Source organism: Meles meles, chromosome 6 (assembly GCF_922984935.1).
Source record: "Meles meles chromosome 6, mMelMel3.1 paternal haplotype, whole genome shotgun sequence".
Taxonomy (NCBI): Eukaryota; Metazoa; Chordata; class Mammalia; order Carnivora; family Mustelidae; genus Meles; species Meles meles.
The window spans coordinates 148,894,673-148,911,676 of record NC_060071.1 but is presented as its reverse complement, the minus strand read 5'-3'; the positions used below and the strand labels follow the sequence as shown (position 1 = coordinate 148,911,676).

Below are 17,004 nucleotides of genomic sequence, written 5' to 3'. Positions count from 1 at the left end.
TAGGAAAGAAATTCTCATTCGAGCTGTAATGGGCCAGGCACTCGATGCTTTATTATCCTGGATCTCATCAATATCTACAGTACCTAGAGTACTGACGTCCTTCATAAGACACAGAAACGACACAGATGTCAGGGTGACTGGGCTGTAGACATGCCTCTGAGATGCCTGCTCTTGCTAAAAAGAAGCCCTCGGCGGGACAGGATGAGACTGAGCGTGCGCCTAGTCAACAGGAAGAGACTCGGGAGCCCCATCCCAGGCCTGCTGTCAGGAAGGGGTCACCACGGTGACCTGGGGCAGATGAACCCCTACTTGTTACTTTAAAACCAGTCTCTGGAGGCGCCTGGGTGGCTCAGTTGTTAAGCCTCTGCCTTCGGCTCAGGTCATCGTCCCAGGGTCCTGGGATCGAGCCCCACATCGTGCTCCCTGCTCAGCGGGAAGCCTGCTTCCCCCTCTCCCACTCCCCCTGCTTGTGTTCCTTCTCTCACAGTGTCTCTCTCTGTCAAGTAAGTAAAATCTTTAAAAAAATAAAAATATAATAATAAAACCAGTCTCTTTATAGCCTAGTCTGGAGTTCAGAGTCAGTTACTTATACAGTGTCTGACACACTCTACAAGCCTTTCTTGAATGAAATTAATTTCTGGATTCTATTCTGCAAATAAAAATAACTGGTTTTTGCAAGAAGCGAAGTATAACTTTGACAGCAACATACCAACGTGTGTAAGTGTTGCCGCATTACTCATTAAGTACGCGTCTCATTCATCTGAACTGAGTCACTGAAGGAATTATTCAATTAGGCCAAACCCTATTCCTATTTGCCACTGTTCTTGAAAGTCCTTAATAGCTGGGAACGTCTACAGAAATCAGGCAGGAAGAAGACTTCACAAGAGAAGAAAATCGTAGGCACAGGAAAGTTGCACAAAGGTAATAAACACGTGGATTATGAAGCAGAGGGCTTTTCATTTCATACAAAACAACAAAAATTGTCCCAAATTTTGGTCATTAAATGCAGTAGAACATCCACCAGGAACCGCCTGGCCCGACACCCTGGCTGCATGTCTCTGGTCCTCTCCCATCTTGGTCCCACCGATGACGGTCCTGCCAAGTGCAGACTCATCCCCAGCGGCCCCCAGCCTCTCAGCTACGTCTGCCCCTCCTGCCCACACACAAACCCTCTCCAGCTCCTGCTAGCGCTGGAGCTCCACTCTGCCGAGCCTTCCGCACTGGCCACTGCTAGACGACCTTGCTCGTAGCAGTCTGTAAGCGTTCATGTGCCCCAGGCCTCTGTCCCCAAGGCTACAGGGACCACCTAAGATGCAGCAGTAGCCCAGACCACTGCCCTCTTCTCCCCTCAAGCCTGCTGTGCTCCAGTGAGCTCCACCTCAAGAGTTCATCCAGCTGATTGAGCTACAGACACCCAGCGTGGTCCTTCACACATACTCCATACTTAAGCCGTGGGCTAATCCCACTGCCTCTACCTTCCCAATGTGTTCCAGTACAACTGGTCCTCCTGCCCCCTTCCTGCACAGACCAACACTGCCTTGCGTCTAAATTTTCCTCTTATCCCATGCCTACCTGTCACACCTGCCGGAGTGCTGCACCTGATGGGGAACTCTAACTTCAACCCCTTGCTCAAGGCTGCTCAGTGCCTACCCCCACCCTCTCCCCTGCTACCCATCACCTCTGCACCGCCTCTCACAGTCCCTGAAATCCATCTGCCAAGTCAGTCCCATCTCAGAGCCTGTGTACCTCTAGCTGTTCCCTCCGCTCTGGGCTCTTGTCCCACACTGGGCTCTGACTGCCCTGGAGAGGCCAGCCCTGACCACCTCTTTTCCCATGATGCTAGTGCATTTTTCCTCACAATACAAATCACTACCCCACATTACATTTGCCTGTTAATTACCTCTTCCCACTAGAAGCTGAGCATCACCACTGAACCCACAGCTCCCAGAACAGTGCCCAGCACACAGTAGGTACTCAGTGAATATTTGTGCAAGAAATGGACAAATACTTGGGGGTTACTGTAATACTGATTTTTTTTTTTTTTTAATTTACTCATGTGACAGACAGAGATCACAAGCAGGCAGAGAGGCAGGCAGAGAGAGAGAGTGAGAGGGGGAAGCAGGCTCCCCACTGAGCACAGAGCCCGATGTGGGGCTTGATCCCAGGAATCTGGGATCATGACCTGAGCTGAAGGCAGAGGCTTTAACTCACTGAGCCACCCAGGTGCCTCAATACTGATTGTTTTTTAAAGTCTGTCCTCCACCCCCAATATCTCTAACTTACAGATAAGGGATCGGATCTCTAACACACACACACAATACAGAACGTGCCAGAATAATCAAGGCATGAAAAATGTGAAATTCTCATCTCTCTCCAAGACAGACAGCTGCACTTCGATGCTGCAGGATGAATTACCCTGCTGAAGTGATGATTATGTCCCAGAGCTGCTTAAAAGATCAAGCAATCCAACAAGATTTTGAGGATGTTCCCTGGGACAAGAGAAAAATTCTACCTTTTGTGATAATTAGTCTTCTTTTTTTTTTTTTTTTTTTTTTTGGGCATTCCAAATGACAGTTAATCAAGGGAATGGGAAAATGTTAATTATACAAATCAAAATGGGCAAAACAAATAAAGCTTAACTCTGAATTAAAGCCAGATGAAAACTGCCATTTCCTCCTCTCTTTTCTCTTTATTCCTGTTAGAATAGTGCTGTAAAATGCTATTCTGCGACACAATGACACTTGGACGGAGCTGCAGGTGGGGGGGCGGCGCACCTGCAGGGTGATCAGTGGAACCTGACTTTTGCAGTGGCTGCACGTGGCCTCCCGGTATTTGCAGGCCTTTTCCACGTGGTCACGCAGGTCTCTTCTCAGCACTTTTTCTTTGCAGTCCGCACGGATGCATGAAAGCTCTTCAAACTGGCAATCGTTCTTTAAATGCACCTGTAAATCAAACATTTCAAGGTTCTTAACTGGCAAAGAAATTCGATCTGAAATACGGATTCTAGCCTCCAGAAACATTTCTGCTTGCCGCTAGACCAGTTTTTCACAGAGAAGAGTGGCAAATGTATTGAGAGACAATGAGTTTTGTGTTCTACTTAGTGATTACCCAAACTATACTGCTTTTGAAGGAATAAGCCAGCTCTCCTTCCTGGGTATCAGGTTATCTGCTAAGGAATTTGTTTTACTCCAGTACTCCAGTTTGAGTATCCTTCCAGGATAAAATAAGATGCTAATTAAAAAAAAAAAAAAAAAGCCATAAAAGTTATGTGGAATTTCATGGTTTCAAAAAAAATACAGAAGGTTTTATTGGGCCTTCCAAAATTAAAAACCGGTTCAGATTTCTTTCCATCCTAAATAGGGTGGGGGTGTTTAAAAACCAGTTGGCAACTTTGCCAATGATGTCATAAAAATAACATTTCATACCTCAGTGGCTTGGAATGCTTTCATGTTTGGTTGTGTTTTGAAAATCAGCGTAACCATGGTCTTAGGGTTCCACATCATACTGATCAGTCTGTTATATCTCTCTTTTTTTTTTAAGATTTATTTATTTGAGAGAGAGAAAGCGTGAGAGTGTGCACATCGGGGGAGGGGCAGAGGGAGAAAGAGAATCTCAAGCAGACTCCCTGCTGAGCACGGAGCCAAGTGGGGGGCGGTTGCTCCATCTCACCACCCTGAGACCGTGACCTGAGCTGCAATCAGGAGTCTGATGCGAAACTGACTGAGCCACCCAGGCGCCCCAAGGAGTTCTATTTCTTAATGGAAGCGCCAAGCACAGCCCCAGGACTTACCAGCAGGTGTCCCAGCGTCAACTGCTCTGTGCAGCCTTCACCTTCGTTCCTGCAGTAGATCTGAAGAGCGAGAATCTCTCTCTTGCAGCAATTATCCTTAAACACCTGCAACGGGAAGACGGCTAGTTCAGAGGATTAATATTACTTAAGCTCCACATGCTGCTACTTCAGAGAAGGCAAAACCACTTTAAAAAAATCAGGAGAGCATCCCTTAAGTGGACCTCAGAAGGCATTAAGGACCATCTTAATTTCTAATTTCCAAAGTAGAATGAAGGAGATATTCCCACTAAGAGTCACAATTTAAATAATACAACCATAACTACCATCTTTTATTAGATGAGCCAAATGAAAACAAGTTATACGAAGTAATTAAAGATCATTTTGGAGCATCCAAACACTCTGAGCCAACTCTGACATGATCTCAAGGTGGGGACGCGCCAGGACCAGGTTCGTATTTGGACTCTGGGGACTTCCAGGAGCCAGCTCTATGGGGGCAGCCTGGGTGGACTACACCTACCAAGGGACAAGGGCAGAGCCCACTATCACTCAATGCCTGTGTGGGTCACTTGGTAAAGAAATACAAAACTACCATAGAAGATCGTATCTTGCAGACGGTTCGTAAAACATTTTAGTCCTTTCTCCTAAGGTTATGTCCCTCATAAATCATTCTCACCAAAAAGGAGGCAGTATAAGCCTGCTACTAAAAAGCTCCCCTCTTTTAAACAGAGAGTGCAGTGACAGAAGTTGATCCAATAATGAAAATCTTTCCCTTTGGGGGCGCCTGGGTGGCTCAGTCTGTTAAGTGTCTGCCTTTGGCTCAGGTCATGATCCTACGGTCCTACGATTGTGCCCTGCGTTGGGCTCCCTGCTTGGTGGGGAGTCCCTGTCCCTCCCCCTACTCAAATAAAATCTTTTAAAAAATTTTAAAAAAAGAAAATATTTCCCTTTGAAAATGAAAACCTTTCTTTCTTTCTATTTTCCCTTTAGAAAACAAGGAGGTTCATTCTTTTCAGCAACACAGTCTAGACCGTCTTCATCTTCAGGCATTTCTAAGAAACTCCTATATGTTAACACTCTGTAACAGTGAAAAAATAGACAGGATCTTAATATGCCTTTCGCAACTCCACAGGCAAAGAAATAGAATCAACAGCTGTTAAGAGTTAAAAATAAAGTAATTTGGAGTCAAATCTAATCCTTCATATAAACATGACCTTTTTTAAAAACACACTAAAGTCACCAAATAGGTATTTTTAGCCAGTAGGAAATTAACTTCTTTTTGTGGCATTAAGTTTCTTGAGTCATTTGAGTTTAACTTTATGGATACAAACCAAAGACTGGCAATGTCAAAACAGTTAAAGTACAGAATTTAGAGCTGAGATGATTTACTACAACTGTCCCACTACATAGATGAGGAGCCTGAGGCCTGACAGTGACCGGCAGACAGATCTCGGTCTCCAAGCCCCCTTTTCCCATGAGGATCCAAGGCATTAGTCGCTGTTATTCATGATGCTCCAAGAAAACTAGTAATTCTTCTCCACTTACTAATGCCATTGAAAAATAGGGATTATAATTCTGAACAGTGAGACAGACCAGGTCCATTGTTTGAACATCTACGTGGATCACAGGGTCAGACACACATTAATAAGTTAGTGGCCATGCTAAGATCAGGGGTAGCTGGGTGACCTGTTTTCTTAGAAACAAGCCCCTCCCTTTGACACAGCGCAGCCTGCAGCAGCAGGAAACTTGGGGAAGACGAGGGACGTGCGTGGTTCCAGCTCTATCTCTAAGCTGCCCAGAGGAGTTATACGAGGCGCCCTTGTTCCGAGAGCAGAGGAGGGCTCCTCTGCTGGGACCCTCAAATCCCTGCACTTGCCTGTGCTGCCCTGGCCGCAAACCCAATCTGAAAAGTGCTCTGGACATAAAACCACAAAGCAGGAATTTTATTGTACAATTTAATGACCTACATTTAAAAAATTGTTGTGTTCATCAATCAAAATATTGGTACCACACGTTTTTATTGATATTTTAAGTACTTTAAGAATGACTCATTTCAAACTCAAAGCGTGTCTAGCAGGGTTTGGCAATGCGTAGATGACCAGAGGTGCCGTTCCGATACGGGGAGAGGGGGCAGGGGTGTGGGGATCAGAGCCCCAGGACGGAAGCTGGTGGGCGGCCCCCTGAGGCCCCCTCTGAGACTCTGCCCTGCAGGAGAGCTCTCATGGGTACACATAATCACGTGGCGGGGGTAGGGTGGAAATCCCACATCTGTCTAATGAGTGGGAGGTGTGCTGCACAGGGGCAGGCAGAAAGCCAATCCCGCTGAACTCCTGAGACTGGCCGGATGCCAGCTGTCTGGGGGAGAAGCCTGAGAGGACGGTGTGCATCTCCACATTTCACCCCCACACCCTGCCCGAGGTGGGGCCGCTATTGTCACAGGCAAGGACACAGGTTCAGGGGCTGAAGGACCTGGCCAGGGTCACCGAGCTGGGCAGCTGTCCCGCCTCAACCCTGCAGCACCCACGCTCAAGCCCCGAGACACAAGCAGAGCGTGCCCAGAACATCAGGTGCAAACCATGGGCCGAGCAGGACCGAAGCATCTGACAAGGTCATTTACTAAAATCCCCAATACCTTATCTTTAATGATGCCTTCTTGACACGCAGTACATTTTGGGCTTGAGGAGCTGAGGGGAAAACACACCATGAAGACATTAGATAGAGCGGAAGTCCTGTTCTCACTTGAACCTGTATGGTCAACCTGGAGGGCTAAGTTCACGGCCGCAACCAGAGGTCCGGGATGCCGCGGTGAACTGGGTTTCAAATATGAAGCCACAGGAGAAAAGGGCTCAATTTTTTAAATGGTAATTTTTCCCAAGGAGGTTTTTAAGCAGCACAGCTGACATCAGTCCCACTTGGAAAGCCCCTTTCCATTAAAAGTGAGATTTTATTTCAGAAACCAAAACTAGCCCTCCGTGAGCGGCTCTGTGGTGTGAGCGTCCCCGGCTGATTCTAAAAACAGCTAGTACTTTCTCCAGAAGTTATTTTCTGTCACAATATACTGAAAAGCCAATGCAATTCTACAGTTAACTGGAGAATTTAACACTGGCCCCGTCTAAGGAAGCCACTGTCCACCACATCATTCTTGCCCCCAAACACAGGACAAGAGCCTCCGCTCCCAAGCTGTCCTTTTTTGGACTTGATTCTAACCCCATCTCGTGCCGGAAATCACCTCCTAGAGATTAAAAATAAAACGAAGTTTGAGCCCTCTCTACTTCCATGGCCCCTGCCCTAGACAGCCAAGGGCTCCAGGAGTCCAGGATAGGAAGGTTGGCGGAGGCTTTGGGGAGGTGAACACGGGGGTGGACACATGTCCACCGGAGCCCTGGGCAGACTGTGGAGGCTTCACAGGCCTGGGAAGCTGGGCAGAAGAAATACAGGCTGATGGGAGACAAAATTAATGTGTTTCTAAATAAAAGCTTTCATTTAGACTATACTAATATGAAGCTTGTGCTAAACTGCCTTAACCCTAAGACTCTTTTTACATCTTTAGACCCTACGGGTGAGTAGCATTTGGGTGGGATCCCCTGATGCCGGCAAAAACACGGAGCAGGAAGAGAGCCAAGTGCAGAACAAGGAGGGGAATCAGAGGAGCTCTGGGTCCCAGCCCCACCCCAGCCCCACGGCCGGCAGGCCCTCCCCAGCCCAGCACGCAGTCCAGGTTTGCACGTAGGAAACCGCAGCTGCTCTGAGTCTGCTCGGCCGTCACTAAGCTTGACTCAAGACTCATTTCAGCCACAAGGCAGGGAAAGCTGAGTTCACTGTTCGGGTAAGTGGGTGAGACTGCCGCTGGAAGGACCGGGGGAGGACGACAGGGAGGCAGGAGGCCTGCAGAGCCGTTATCAAGGGCCGTGCCCTCAGCAGTGAGTCAGGAGAAGTGGGCAGCCTTCCCAGGCCCCCGTGCCTGACCCCGTGCCTGACCCCAAGTCTGACAGCATCCTGCCATGTCTCCCAGCCCAGCACCATGCCCAGAGAATAGCTGGGGAGGAACTAAGACGCTTTCTTGGGTAATGCTGTTTGTGCCGTTGAACTCCGGCCTGCCTCCCCGACGCCCTCTGGGACTCTACGGTGGCACCGATGCTTAGCCGACAAGGGCTTCCAAGGCGCCGGCGTGTGCTTTCCCGACTGCTGAGGAAGCGCGCACACACCAGGTTCCTACCCGGGTGGGGACCTGTCCAGCGCTCCTGCTGACCTGTCCTCCTCAGCCTCTGCCCCCCAGGAGCACCTGCACTTTCAGGGCTCCCGCCCTCTGCACGGAGAGGGGACACTGTGGCACAGGACCAGGTGCTCGGGAGCAGCCGGGAGGGGCTTGGCCGGGAGGAGACCGGAATCCGTGGGATGGGGCGGGGCAGGCCAGGCGGCGAGTCCCAGAACCCCGGACAATTCAGGGATGAGGTTCGACTGAGTTTCCCTAAATGATTCACAGGCGAGGCTCTGAGAATTTGATCTGAGGGTCGCGAGACGTTTAAGCTTTAGAAGGCACTGCTCAGAGACGCGGCGGCGGGCGGGAGGCGGGGAAGCCGCCGGGCCACGGGCCTACCTCAGCAAGGCAGCCATGCAGGTCTCGCAGAACCGGTGTCCGCACTCGGTCTGCTTCGGGTTACACAGCACCAGGCGGCACTTCTCGCACTTGTACTTGTCCTCCACGGTCTTCACAAACCTTTCTTTGTAGCCTCCTTGCTCAGGGACGAAGACGGACGTGCTGGCGGCGCCGCGGTCGGGGTGCAGCTTCAGCGGGGGGTTGGGCGGCAGGGTGCCGGGGGGATCCAGCTTCTTACTCGGCTCCATTTTAGGGGAGAGAAATTCTGTGGGGGGAAAACAACGGTCCTGAGTGACAACGCTAACCCGTCATCCTGCGCAAGGAGAAGAAACACAGCTTCGGGGATGGAAAAGTGCCCGAGCGCCGCGGGGTTTTTCAGCTGAAGTAACGCGCGAGAGCCCTCCCGACCTCACCGCGAGACGGGAACGAGACAGGAGCAATGTGCTTCTCCCCTTCGACATGGGCCGAACGCTACTGTTGACGTTACTGGGCAAAAACCTCTAAAAGGTACTGGTTGTGTCATTAAGGTTCCTTGAGGTGCAGGTAATGCTTGGCTGTGACTTAAAAGTTCCGCGCATCATTTGATATTTTGGGCAAAGCAACAGTCGTTCTCAGCCAGTTTTATTTCTTGGTTCTCCTCACTGCCGATAATAGCCCCGCGATGGGACTCAGGGGTGGCCTGCCACACGGTGTCACTCACTCCAACCACAGCAGGCATGTTTGGATGGTGTCTGCAGACCCATGTGATTCCTGCCCCCGCCGAGACCCCACGAGTGTGCCCACGACACTCCAATCTGGGTGCGCTGTGACTGGCACCTGTTCTTGGCGTCCGGGGCTGGCCTGACCCCACCTCGCCCCACCCCCCACCGCCGCCGCCGCCACCGCAGGACCCCACCCCGTGCACCACAGGGCCTCAGGGTGCACCCGCTGGCGTCTACTGCAGGCAGGCCCCTCTGGTGCCCGCATGGAGCTGGTGGAGGGCATGCTGGGACTGAACAGGTCTCCTGCGCCCACACGGGCAGCCGTCCTCCTGCACATGGTGACAAGTGCGCCGATGGCTGGTTCCCACCTGCACGTTCCCAGCAACAGGCCAAATGAGCAGCTCCTAGACAGGAGCCAGAGCGGCCGCAGCCCGCACGGGCCTCGAGCTGACACGCGCAGCAGCGCATCTGGCGAACCTGCAGAGGAATTCTCTCAGAGCCCACCAGGTCTCTCAAAACTACAGTGCTTCTTGCTCAGTCCATTTATTCCTGCTAATTACAAAAATAAGGACCAAATTCCTTCTTCTCACAAGGCCACGAGCATCTGTGCCTCATTCTATTCCCTTCTCTTCACCGTGCAAGGCTGGTGCAGGGCCTGGCGGCGCCCTCAGACTGACCAGCGGGGGCGGGGCAGGCCCTCACCCCAGGCCACGGGGTGCTGGGTGCAGAGCCTGCCCTCTAGGGCCTTGTTCTGCCTCTTTATGAGGCTCCAAGAATGAACGTCTCCTGACCAGGTCTGCACAGAAGGCCAGCAGCCCAACATCTGACAAATAAATGAACTGGTGTTCTAGCCACTCTCAGGCTGGTTTTAATAAAATAGAACATCAGTGTGGCAAAGAGTGGGAGCTTCCTGCAAAATCCATTTATGAAAACAAAAAAAGCTTTCGAAATGGCCTCAGAAGGCTAGCAGCCCTTTGTGCACCAATTTGCTGATCAGAATCTTATTCATTCAGACGCCAAGCAGCGAGGTGCCTGCTGCGGACCTTGCCTATCTGCCTGTCTTACCTTCTGCAGACGCTCTGGGTTCACCGCCCCCTTCTCAAGGAGGCTCACCCTGGCCAACCCCACTCACCAAGCCTGCTTCACCCTGCTGTGTTTTCTCTATGGCACTTCCCACCCTCTAACTCTACAGCTTCTTGTTAATTGTCTCTCTCCTCAGGCAGAACGTAAGCTCCCTGGAGACATGGGTTTTGTTGACAGACAAACCCCAGGTACCCAGAATAGCGCCCAATGTGCACATTCGCTGAGCTAACGGAGGGAAGGGTGAGGTCCGAGCCACTAGTACCAAGCAGCGTCTCTATGACAGGAACACTCTTCAGCTTGTACATCTGGTCTTGGAGCTTTCAGCCTTGAAAACCCCTTTAGATTATAAGCTACTTATGACTTTGGTTTAGTATCTTAGCCAATAGTGTGTAGGAAACTATGTGTTCAAAAAATAGTTTTTAATGAGAAATATCTGATTCCTGGGGCACCTGGGTGGCTCAGTTAAGCATGTGCCTTCAGCTCAGATCATGATCACAGAGTCCCAGGATCGAGCCCCACGTCAGGCTCCCTGCTCAGTGGGGAGTCTGCTTCTCCCTCTGCCTCTCCCCACCACTCGTGCTCCGTCTCTCTGTCTCTCTGAAATAAATAAAATCTCCCCCCCAAGAGAAATATTTGATTCTTTAAAGGTAAATTCCTATTTCAAACCTGAGAGACAATCAACTTTGGATCAAACTAATGATAAATAATAAATATTTATTTACCTATAACGTGCCATACTCTGTATAAAAGTAAAGAATATAGCTTGGGATCTTTTGTTTTTGTACGTTACTTAAGACAAGTGAACAGATGCAAACTGTATCCCAGGTACCTCAAAGAAAACATCACAGCAGCCCTGTGCTGACGGGCAGAGGGCAGCCCGCGGCCAGCAGGTCTGTCTGGACTTCCCGGTGAGGCAGGGTGCCGACGTGGCCATCTCTGCAATGGGCCACTGAGGGCCTCTGACAATGCTACCCAGCATCCCTGCATCTCGTCCCACGCATGGCCCATTCCCGATCTAGGCTGCAGGCTGGAGAATGAGCCTTCAGGGAAGGAGGGAAAGACGGCCTGCAGTGCTTGGGCTGCAGGAACCAGACACCAGACCTCCTGTAGCTTATGTTCACAGGGGAGGACAAAGCAGCATAAGCAGATGGTCTAAACATGAAATGTCCAGAATAGGCAAATCTATAGCGACAGAAAGCAGATTCATGGCTGCCAGGCCAGGGGAAGGGGGAGCGTGTACTAATGTGCATGGGGTCTCCTGCTGAGGGCATGGAGGTGTTTTGGGGACTGGATAAAGGGGGCAGGTGCATAGCCTACAACCCACTGCTGAACCAGCCACTTGAAAGAGATGAATTTTATAGTACGAGAATCATATCTCAATTTAAAATCTAAACAAAACATAATAAAAAATAACTGTCTAACTGGGGGGGAGGAGGGAGGAAGAGGGTGGTGGGGTTATGGACACTGGGGAGGGTATGTGCTATGGTGAGTGCTGCGAAGTGTGTAAACCTGGCGATTCACAGACCTGTACCCCTGGGGCTAAAAATACATTATATGTTTATAAAAAAATAAATTTAATTAAAAAATAACTGTTCAAAATGGTTCCATCTGGATTTGGTTAATTGTGACATTTCTATATAGTGGCACATGCTCTAAAGTACAAGACTCTAACACTAAACTATACCTGCCCACTGCCGTGGTCAGTGACAGACATGTGGGGGAGCAGAGAAAGACTTTCATCCATATTACAGCAGGTTTTATTTATTTATTTGACACAGAGAGAGAGAGACAGCAAGCGAGAGGGAACACAAGCAGGGGGAGTGGGAGAGGGAGAAGCAGGCTTCCTGCGAAGCTGGGAGCCTGACATGGGGCTCGATCCCAGGACTCTGGGATCGCGACCCGAGCCAAAGGCAGGCGCCCAACCGACTGAGCCACCCAGGTGCCCTTTTCCATATTATAACAGCAGGTGCCCTCAGAGAAGACAACAAACAACTAAAACATGGGGCTGTAAAGTGCAAAGAATAAGGACCAGATCCTCTGACTGCAAATACCCAGAGGCAGACGCTCTCTTCTGGAGCTCTGTGAGAGCGCAGAGACATCCAGAAATGGCAAATGCATGTAAAGAAAACATGTCTTCTTTCTCCCTCCACACAAACCGAGTCACACATGCAAATGAATCAACAGCATCTTGGGGGTGCCTGGGTGGCTCAGTCATTAAGCGTCTGCATTCAGCTCAGGTCATGGTCCCAGGGTCTTGGGATCGAGCCCCGCATAGGGCTCCCTGCTCAGTGGGAAGCCTGCTTCTCCCTCTTCCGCTCCCCCTGCTTGTGTTCCCTCTTTCTTTGTCTCCGTCAGATAAACACGGGCATATACAGACCCACTTTATTATTCTGAAGGCTGCATATGGCACTCCACTGGATGGTTTACCTTAATTTATATAACCAGTTTCACTAATGGACAGATTTAGGCTTGTTTGATGTGTTGCTATTTTTTTAAAAAGTTTTTTTTTTAAGAGACAGCAAGTGAGAGCATGTGGGCATGAATGGGGGAGGGGCAGAGGGAGAGGGAGAATCCCAAGTAGACTCCCTGCGGAGCACAAATCATGACCTGAACCGAAATCGAGTCAGATGCTCAACTGACTGAGCCACCCAGGCGCTCTTGATGTTTTGCTCTTATGAGCAACCTGCAGTGAACATTCCTGAACATAGGCAACCATACAGCAACAGAACTACTGGGTCAACGGTGATGTGCATTTTGTGGTACTGTAATCACTGCCAAACACTTCCAAAAGGTGGTACATTACATATTTCTTCCCAACATTTACTAAACTATTAAACAAATATTTTAGAGAACAGCCCATTTCACTCAAATACTAACAGTTCCCACTTTACTTCAGCCTCAACTTTCCTGAAGAGTGTTGCTGGCTACACGGTTGTACGATCCTCAGGGCTCTCGGCCTGGGAATGCCATTGTTGGGGCAGGCAGGCCCACTACCTTCCTACATGGGTGGGAGAACCTTTCTATAGGAGAGCAACTCTGCAAACGTTTGCCAAACCAAGCATATTTTACTTCAACAAATACAACTGGGCACACCCAACACACACAGCTCTGTGCCTCACACATCGGGGACACAGGGATGAAGGAGACCGTCCCCATCCTTAGAGAGCTCGGAGGGAGTCACGAGGGGTGATCACTCCAGAGTGAACAAGCACGGATGCGAGCACGGCAGTTACGAAGGGCTGCAGACGCAGATCTTCCAAAGAGAAAGACGTCACATAGGTTTTGGGGAGATCGGGGCTTTGGGAGTCGGACTGGAGGTATAGTTCAGTTCCAACAGAGGAGGACCAAGGGAGCAGCAGCAGACACAGCACCGTTAGGCGGTCATGGAGGGGAACCTGGTGTTAGGCACGACATCTGGCACTGAGCGGCCTGGGTGGTAAGACTGCTTCAGGGTCCTTCCCTCAGGTGGATCCTTGGGGACAGCACTGATCTTCAGGGCCTCACTTCTCTTTACCTGAAAAGCAGATACTAGCCCTAAGGGTCCTAGCACTGTCAGGCATCACTGTACTATTTTATGTTGAGTCTGCAGACTCTGCTGCACTGTGTACAGAGAAGACACATCCTCCCGCCAACAGCGGCCAGGCAGTCTGACAAGGACTGGGTCGTTTCCCCATCTTACTTAGACAGCCCCAAGCCTTGTTTTATTTTTTTATTTTTATTTTAAAAAGATCTTATTTATTTGACAGACAGAGATCACAAATAGGCAGAGAGGCAGGCAGAGAGAGAGAGGCGGGGGTAAGCAGGCTCCCCACCAAGCAGAGAGCCTGATGTGGGGCTCGATCCCAGGACTCCAGGACCATGACCTGAGCCAAAGGCAGAGGCTTAACCCACTGAGCCATCCAGGCACCCCCCAAGCCTTGTTTTAAAAGCCCCTTCTCAGCAATATGATAAGAAAAAGAAATAAAAGGCATCAAGATTGGAAAGGAAGAAGTAAAACTATTTCCATTTTCAGATGACATCATCTTGCATATACAACTCAGAAAGGAATCTAAACTAAAAACGAGTTGAACTAATAAACTTATTCAGCAAAGTTGCAGAATAAGAGACTGATATATAAAAGTCAATTGTGCTTCTATATATTAGCAATGAGCAACCCAAAAATGAAATTAAGAAAATGATCCATTTATTTATTTTTTAAAAAAGATTTTACTTATTTATTTGAAAGAGCAAGAGAGAGATCACAAGTAGGCAGAGAGGCAGGCAGAGACAGAGGAGGAAGCAGGCTCTCGCCGAGCAGAGAGCCCAATGCTGGGCTCGATCCCAGGACCCCGAGATCATGACCTGAGCCAAAGGCAGAGGCTTAACCCACTGAGCCACCCAGACGCCCCAAACGATCCATTTATAATAGCATCAAAAAGAATAAAATATCCAGGAATACACGTAGCCAAAGGAGGGCAACATATGTGTATTGAACATTACAAAACATTGTTGAAAGACATCAAAGACGTCCATAAACGGGAGGCCAGCCCGTGCTCACAGGCTGGAAGACACAACACCTGATGAGACGGCCACGCTACTCAAACCTACCAGATGCATCTCAACCCCTATTACAGTCCTGGCTGGTTCTTTCTGCAGAAATTACGAAGCAGAACCTAAAAGCCAGATGGAAATTCAGGGGACCCAGAACAGACAAAACAATTTCAACAAAGAACAGAGCTGAAGACTCACACCTCCTTGTTCTACAACTCACTACAAATTAGTCAGGACACTATGGTACTGGCGTTAGACAAACAGATCAGTGAAAGAGAACTGACAGTCCAGAAACGACCCCTCACGTTTATGGTCAAGTGATTTCCGACACGAGTGCCACAGTCTTCTCAATGGGGAAGGAACAGCATGCGCTCAGTGCCCGCGAGCTCACTGTCGTTACGGAACAAAGAGGGCTTCTTCCTGGGCGCTCTCTTTGCAGCTCAAGGGCTGCACTGGTGGCCACCACTGCCTAGAAAGCCACGTCCTTCCCTCCCAGGGGAGCCACGCAGCATAGCTCTGGTACACCAAGTATTGTTTCAGGGAGGACTCTGGGTGGGCTCTAAGACCTCCCTGGCTGGTATCCCTCCTTCCTTCAAAAAAATGCATTAGGTGACACATAAGCAAAATGACTGTGTGCCTGGGGCGCCGGGCTGGCTCAGTCCGTAGTACACATGACTCTTAATCTCAACGTTGTGAGTTCAAGCCCCAAGTTGGGTGTGGAGCCTCCCTAAAAAAATAAAATAAATATTACATTCAAGACCCAGGAAAGAATACAACAACCAAAAAGGCCCCAGAATCCACGACATACCTAACAGCCATCATGTCCCCACGTGCTTCCTCAGCCGTTGTCCTGCCTCTCTCTGGAGGTCAGCCTGAAGTTCGCGCCTACGGCTCTTTTGCTATCATATATATTTTCCTTCTTAAACAATATGCTTTTGCCTGTTTTGAGTTTCCCAGAACGCTATCATACCAGATGTACCCTCTGCCGTCAGCACCGTACGCTCTCACCCGTGGCTGCTGTGTGGTAGTCACACTTCATTCATTCTCACTGCCGTGTGATAGTCCCCAGGTGACCTCGCCATTTTCTGATCACAGCTGCCCGTCCTTGCTGTTACCAAAAGCATGCTCTGAACATCCTGGCACATCTGCTCTGGGCCCTCGTGTAAGTCTCTCTAGGGTCTGTGCTCTAGGTCACAGCAAACCGCGAAGTCCGCGGTCAGACCTAGCCAGCAGCCGGCTTCTGCTGGGTTACTGCTACCTAGTGCCTACTTCCTTGAGCCAAGAATGCATTTTAGATTTTTAGCAAACAAATGAAACAAAGGCAATTGTATGACAAGACTGTATGTGGTCATAAAGCCTAGAATATTTACCATCTTGCCTTTTACAGAAAGTGCCTGCCAGTCCTCGCCGGGCACTCTGCATCTAGCGCCAGAGGGACCGCGGAGCTTGTACGCACAGCCAATTTACAAGCGAGGGCCAAACTGCTCTCAAAAGCAAAGCAGCATAAATGTTTCTGTTAATCCACATCCTCACCGACACTCGGGCTCTGCCAATCTAGCAGGTACAATGGTCTGTTTTCTTACTCTGGTAATTAAAAAGCTTTAGCATCTTTTCATACATTCGTAGGCTCACGGGCCACTTATGCTTCTCCTTCCGTGAAATGCCTGATTGTGTCTCTCTGCCGTGCTTTAATTGGGCTATTACCTTTTACAATACTGATTCGTGGGGGTGACCCACATATTGACTGTTAAACCTACACCTGTCTATGTCTTCCCCCAATCTGTGGATGGCTTTAACGTTATTTATGTCCTTTAAAGAAGAAAAGTTCTTAATTTTCATGTAGTCAAATTCATCCATGTCTTGGCCTTTTAAAGAGACGCATATCATCTTCCAGTGGTGCTGATGTCAACGGGACAACAGCATACGGGAAGCCGAACTCGAAAGCAGCTCCAGCTCCATTACAAAATCACTTCAGAAGAAGATTATGTTAAATAAAACTAGCAAATACGTCAATATGTCAAACAGACTCACAGTGCTCAAGGGAAACATTCTTCCTAAGTAAGAGCTGTTCGAGTCAGAACCCAGACTCGACATGAACCCTGAGTGGGGCCTATGGTCAGCCCATGCCCTTCTGCATCAGTGCAATGGCCGACGTGGGCCGCAGCTGTCGCAGGGAAAGCAGGAACTAGACACCGGGCCTGGTGGACAGATGAATACTCTCCGGTGTCCTGATGATCCCAGATTCTACCAGCCATCCATTGTCACTATGAAAAGTTAGCTCTGATTTAAAGTGTGAGAATCATCTA

The 17,004-nt window shown here is 49.4% G+C and overlaps 1 protein-coding gene across 7 annotated transcripts in view; it reads right to left on the bottom strand.

Annotated features, from left to right (window-relative positions):
* TRAF3 (TNF receptor associated factor 3) overlaps positions 1-17,004 on the bottom strand; it is a 114,090-nt gene that overhangs the window by 23,876 nt on the left and 73,210 nt on the right. For all 7 annotated transcript variants that reach the window (XM_046007425.1, XM_046007421.1, XM_046007420.1 and 4 more), the window contains 4 exons: positions 8,385-8,649; positions 6,420-6,471; positions 3,791-3,895; positions 2,775-2,942 (listed from right to left, as the gene is read on the bottom strand). In XM_046007425.1, the coding sequence (XP_045863381.1) occupies positions 2,775-2,942; positions 3,791-3,895; positions 6,420-6,471; positions 8,385-8,632 (573 nt within the window). In that variant the 5' untranslated portion in view covers positions 8,633-8,649. The remainder of the gene's footprint in view (positions 1-2,774; positions 2,943-3,790; positions 3,896-6,419; positions 6,472-8,384; positions 8,650-17,004) is intronic.